We start from the raw sequence: 5514 nt of genomic DNA on the forward strand, positions 1-5514 counted from the left end.
CTGATATATTAAAGACTCCGAGGAACCCCAATTGTTATTTGCAAAACTGATTCCACGTGCAAGCATTTGCCCATCTCATTGCTCAAAACAGTAGTTACAGTTGCATAACTCTGTAGAGTTCTTTTCCATGTAATAATACAGAAATGAAGCCCAAAACATCTCATCTGTAAGCACCACCAACATGATTAGCAACATACAGCTGAGGGAAAGAGTTTTAAAAAATGTATGAGAAAACAACTTCAGAAAATGGGCAGGACTAAGAATAATGATCTGCTTGTCCAAGAACGAGACAAGTGAAGCACACTACCCAGAGAAGAGAGCTTTGTCAAAGCCGGAAGCACGCTGCAACTCTTCACTGACTAGCTGCTGAAAATCTCATGAATAATTGACAGGAAATTAAAAAGCCACTCTCACAGACACTGGACCAGATTCTATTTTATACGCAGTGTATTGTTCTTGAGAAATGGGTTAGCATGGTGACTAATTCAGAGATGGTAAAGCTTGGTTGAGAAGAGTGTTTTTAAACAGGTGGGTAGGACAAGCTGGCCATGAATAGCAAACACACACAGAGCTCACAGCTTACTGAGCTGTTGCATCTTATAATGCTTAATTACAATCTGAAACAGATGCCTTAGAGGACTATAAACAATGAATAAACAATGAACGGGGGAAAAAAACAAACATCTATTTCTGTTGTTCAACTCACAGTGAAGAATACAGGATGTGTATTATATATGTATGTAAATAAGTGTACTATAATGAAGGCCTATTCAAACTATGACAGTGCCACACTTTACGAGGACGCAAGGCACTGAAAAAAAATGTAGTTTCAAACTTTCTAGGATAAGCCTGGAAAGGAGTGTGGGTTTAGAAAAGTCCCAAGAGAGTGTCTGGCCACCTGCCAGAGAGAAAACACTAATGAACTGCCTGGGAATGAAGCCACTCTCATTGTCAATGTCAACCAGCTAATGAAGGACGCAACTGCACATGTAGCAGCAAGTCACATCGACAGATCCTGAAATCTACCTCAGGACAAAAGCAGAATATTTAGTTCTATTGTGCAAATAAACACACTTCAGTAAAGTCCACCACCAAACTATGTTGCAAAAATATATTGTGCTGTAATAATACTCCACTAATTCTCAGCACAGATTGTAAGGACTTCCTGGTATCCTTAAGGATATGAAGGATAATCTTCAGAAGTATTTATCATGTCCTTCTTAACCACTTCTCCTTATTGTTCACTGTATGTGAGAAAGCATATTACTGAGTTGTTAATATGAATTATTTAGTAACTACAGTAAAACTAATAGGAAGGGTATGCAGCTACGATGTAAATGCAATGCAGTGTAAACCTTGGCCTGCTGACAAGTTGTGGGGATGTGAGACGATAAATGTCAGATGGGTTAGGATTGAAGAGGTACCCTTAAGTATGGATATGTATCTTTAGTAACCTGGGAAAGGGAATGTATTTTACATATTTAAGTTACATAATTGGACCACTGTTGTGCTTTTAGCTGTAATTACAAAGGGGTGCAGAACAAAAAAAAAACTGTGCTTATATGTTACTATGGAAATATATATATATATATATATATATATATATATATATATATATATATATATATATATATATATATAATTCCATTGCTGTGTGACCTGCATAAGGTAATACTGAAGTTACATGCTTTTGGTCTTTTTGGTGTGTGTGTGTGTGTGTGTGTATGTATGTATGTATGTATGTATGTATGTATGTATGTATGTATGTATGTGATCTGTATCTTCTTTCTGTGCATCAATGCTACATTAGTTTATTAAAGCAACATTTTATTTACAGTAGCCAATTCTAAGGGTTCAGTGGGGTTTTGTGAAAACTGAGATGATCATTTTGAGAACTGGAAGATTAAAAAAACAATAATAATAATAAATTTTTAAAAAGGGTGGCACAGTGGTGTAGTGGTTAGCGCTGTCGCCTCACAGCAAGAAGGTCCGGGTTCGAGCCCCGTGGCTGGCGAGGGCCTTTCTGTGCGGAGTTCTCCACGTGTCCGCATGGGTTTCCTCCGGTTTCCCCCACAGTCCAAAGACATGCAGGTTAGGTTAACTGGTGACTCTAAATTGACCGTAGGTGTGAATGTGAGTGTGAATGGTTGTCTGTGTGTCAGCCCTGTGATGACCTGGCGACTTGTCCAGGGTGTACCCCGCCTTTCGCCCGTAGTCAGCTGGGATAGGCTCCAGCTTGCCTGCGACCCTGTAGAACAGGATAAAGCGGCTAGAGATAATGAGATGAGAAATGTTTAAAAAAGGGCAGCCAGACCAAAAGTATGTAATGTCAGCATCACCTTATGCAGGTCACACACAGCAATGAGAACTTTCCATCTCTGTCAGGCTGTTTGTTTAAGCAATGCAAATCATGTAATTTTAGTGGAAGGCAGTTTGTTATGTGGTTTCATGGGATTTGACACCGGGAAACAGTCTCAAAATGGGAGGGTGATTCATGTACTCAAATGGAGAGAAGTAAGTGAATGGAGAAGGCAGAATGATGCTTGTTATAAATATGAACTCGACTGTAGTCAATGAAAAATTAACCAATGGGGGGGAGGGGGGCTCTAAGTGAAATGCACTCTCATTTTCTTATTGATGGCTTTTCACAAATCAAATCAGTTTTGATTTGTTTAGTCTTTGTTGGCCAATAAGAAGGCGTAGAGGTCAGCCACAGCGCGCCGGGAGAGGCGGGCTCGATGGAGAAGGGCAGATCGCTTGTCCAATCCGGGGCGAGTTTGCCCACTATCGCGTCATGCGATACGTCACGGTAGATAATAAATCTCTCCGCCTCCATCTAAGCGCCCGAGAGCTTCCCAACACAAAAGCAAAATGTCCGCCATGTTCAGAGGCTGCGCTGCTCCGCGTCTGCGGGTATTTTAACAAAAAATAGCCGTTTTTCGTCACCGGGAAGCCGTCTGACCCGATGCTACGAATCAAAGGGACAGTAGAGTCTCACTGTCAGAAAAAAAACTAGGATTTAACCACATACAAACAATTTAGCAGCATTTATTTACCTTTACTCCGTATGGCGGATCGTCAAATGTAACTAGCATGTACCTGTCGCCTCTACTAGCCGGGTCTCGGGCACGCAGCTGTTAAAGAAAACGAAACAATACACATTAATTTCGACTTGATCCTAACACAGGGATCCTTAACTGCCACAAGGTACAACAGTAAGCGGTAAAAGTCGGGGTAAAATTATTCTTTACCTTCATAAAGATCTCAACCGCGCCTTTAGCAATGTCCAGATACGTCGTACCCAAATATGTGCGCTGATTCATAGAAGCGGACGTGTCTATCAGGAAAAGTAAAATAGGCATTTTGAAATGTATAGATATAGTTCTAGATGTTTACTAAAATCCCTATGATCGGCATATGACCGGCCTGGGCATGCATATATGGTGTGTTATATTTTGTTATAATCAGACCCCCCCCTCCCCTCCAAAAGAGGGTCGCACTGCCACCCTTCGCCGCCGCCGCCGCCTGACTCTCTATCTGTCTTTTCTGAGCAGTGCTGGGGCTCGCGCTCACACAACTTCTCTTCCGAACAGACTGGCACGCCCTCGCTCCGCCGCTCACACTCGATTGGCTGAGCCAAGTCACAATGACCCCGCCCTCTGATCATGAATATGCAATGAGGGCTTTGAGCGCTTCTCACCCGCCTCACGCTTTTTCTTCCGTCTTGGTGTGTGAGCGGGACCGCAAGCACGTCGGGCTCTTCACTTCAGCTCTAAACACGAGTATGATACGCCATTGGATACACTGTGACAGACATTTGTAATTTTATTTTTTTTAAATAATTCGCGCTTCAGACAGTTTTCAGATGATTCAGACCAGAACGTCGTCCTTTAATAGTAGTTGTCTTGATGGGGGTGGGGAACTGCTCGGTGCTCATCAATGCGATTTTTTTTTTAATAATAATAATTACGCCTATCCCTGAACCTTTCCCTGTTCTTGCTTACAGTATCTAAAAGCGCCATGACTGCTTTGAGGACTCCAAAACGTTGCTTTCTTGCAAATTAGGCTTCACAAATACTCCGGACTTGCCCCTTTGCAAGTACACCGAACACTGCAGAAGTGGGGGAGGGGGATCCTGCTCGTTTTTACAACATATCGAACGATAACGAGATATAATAGCGACAGTCATATATAACCCCTGGGACATGTGTTCGTTCACGTGGCCACGAGGATTTAAACTTGATATCTTTTTCAGCATTTAAGTCGGAAGGTTGTATTTCGGTTAAAGGTGAAAAGGACATTATTAATATCTCGTCTACGTATGTGACACCAGAAGGCTACAGAAGCGGCGATCCACATCACATTCTTATAGCTTCTCTTTAGGACAGCTTCATGTAACAGCAAAGCCCCGCCCACTGCCGACACAGCCAAGATAATAACATATTTGGGTTTTCCTGTTGAACTTCTTAAACTTGAAATTTAAACTGACCATGCATACAGTGTGACCAATATTCATCGTCGGACAAACTGTTCCAATTGTGAAAGGGTGTGCTCTTTCAAATTACTGCACATTAAAACATACTTGTTTCCACTGTACAACTAAACTGAACATCTGCAGTTACACTCTACACGTGCGTCTTTCTTTTATGATTATTATTATTATTATTATTTATGCAGGTAGGAGATCCACAGTAAAGACCTACCCTTGTAGCTTTGTCGTGACTTCTCATTTGTTTGGCAGCCCTTGAGTTCTTTTATGCTTATAGTATATTTACCAGAAGACATTTTTCACCGCATCCTTTGTCTCATTTATGGTTCATAATATGTACTGTCAGGATTCATTAACTCTGGAGGAGCTATCAGATCGCCCTCTCAACCTCTAGCGTTAATGAATCCTGGCAGTATTATGAGCCAGAAATCATTTTAAAGTCCTACACTGTTTTTGCTTCCGAGGTGGAAAGTTGAATCCACAAGGGCACTGTGGTCACACTATGAACACAATCCAGTTACAAGACCATAATGGAGGTCAGAATTGTTAAGCATAGCTATCAGGACAATAAGGTACAATCTAAATATACAGTTTTTAGATGACAAGAAAGTAACCACAGGACAATAGAGGGGGAATTGCCCTTGAAGGAGGAAGCAGTAGGCTATTGTATGAAGTGTTTTTCTGTCCGACTGCCTGTGTAGCCTATTCGTTTCTAAACCAACGACAAGCTTAGTCTATGCATCCTGCTTTTTCTTTTGGCCTGTGCTAATTTTTAATTTGTCATAACGTTCTAATGACCTTAGTGTCTAATCTGCCATCCACCGCACCACCTCCTTATTTCTCTCTTCTTCTCCTCCGACTGATACTTTAATATAACCTTGCCAAGTGTAACAACCCGATCATAAACAAGGAAGAGTACAGCATGTAGACGTTTATTATTATTATTATTATTATTATTATTATTATTATTATTATTATAATACGGAGATTCGTTGCGTCATAGAACGAAACGAACGCCCTCCGGC

At 41.3% G+C, this 5514-nt stretch overlaps 1 protein-coding gene across 2 annotated transcripts in view; it reads right to left on the reverse strand.

Annotated features, from left to right (window-relative positions):
- Nucleotides 1–3533, reverse strand: part of ints6l (integrator complex subunit 6 like) — an 83183-nt gene extending 79650 nt beyond the window's left edge. For both annotated transcript variants that reach the window (XM_060927807.1, XM_060927806.1), the window contains exons 1-2: nucleotides 3252–3533; nucleotides 3057–3134 (exon numbers count right to left, since the gene is read on the reverse strand). In XM_060927807.1, the coding sequence (XP_060783790.1) occupies nucleotides 3057–3134; nucleotides 3252–3362 (189 nt within the window). In that variant the 5' untranslated portion in view covers nucleotides 3363–3533. The remainder of the gene's footprint in view (nucleotides 1–3056; nucleotides 3135–3251) is intronic.
- Nucleotides 3534–5514: the final 1981 nt, after the last annotated feature.

Source organism: Neoarius graeffei, chromosome 8 (genome assembly GCF_027579695.1).
Source record: "Neoarius graeffei isolate fNeoGra1 chromosome 8, fNeoGra1.pri, whole genome shotgun sequence".
Lineage (NCBI taxonomy): Eukaryota > Metazoa > Chordata > Actinopteri > Siluriformes > Ariidae > Neoarius > Neoarius graeffei.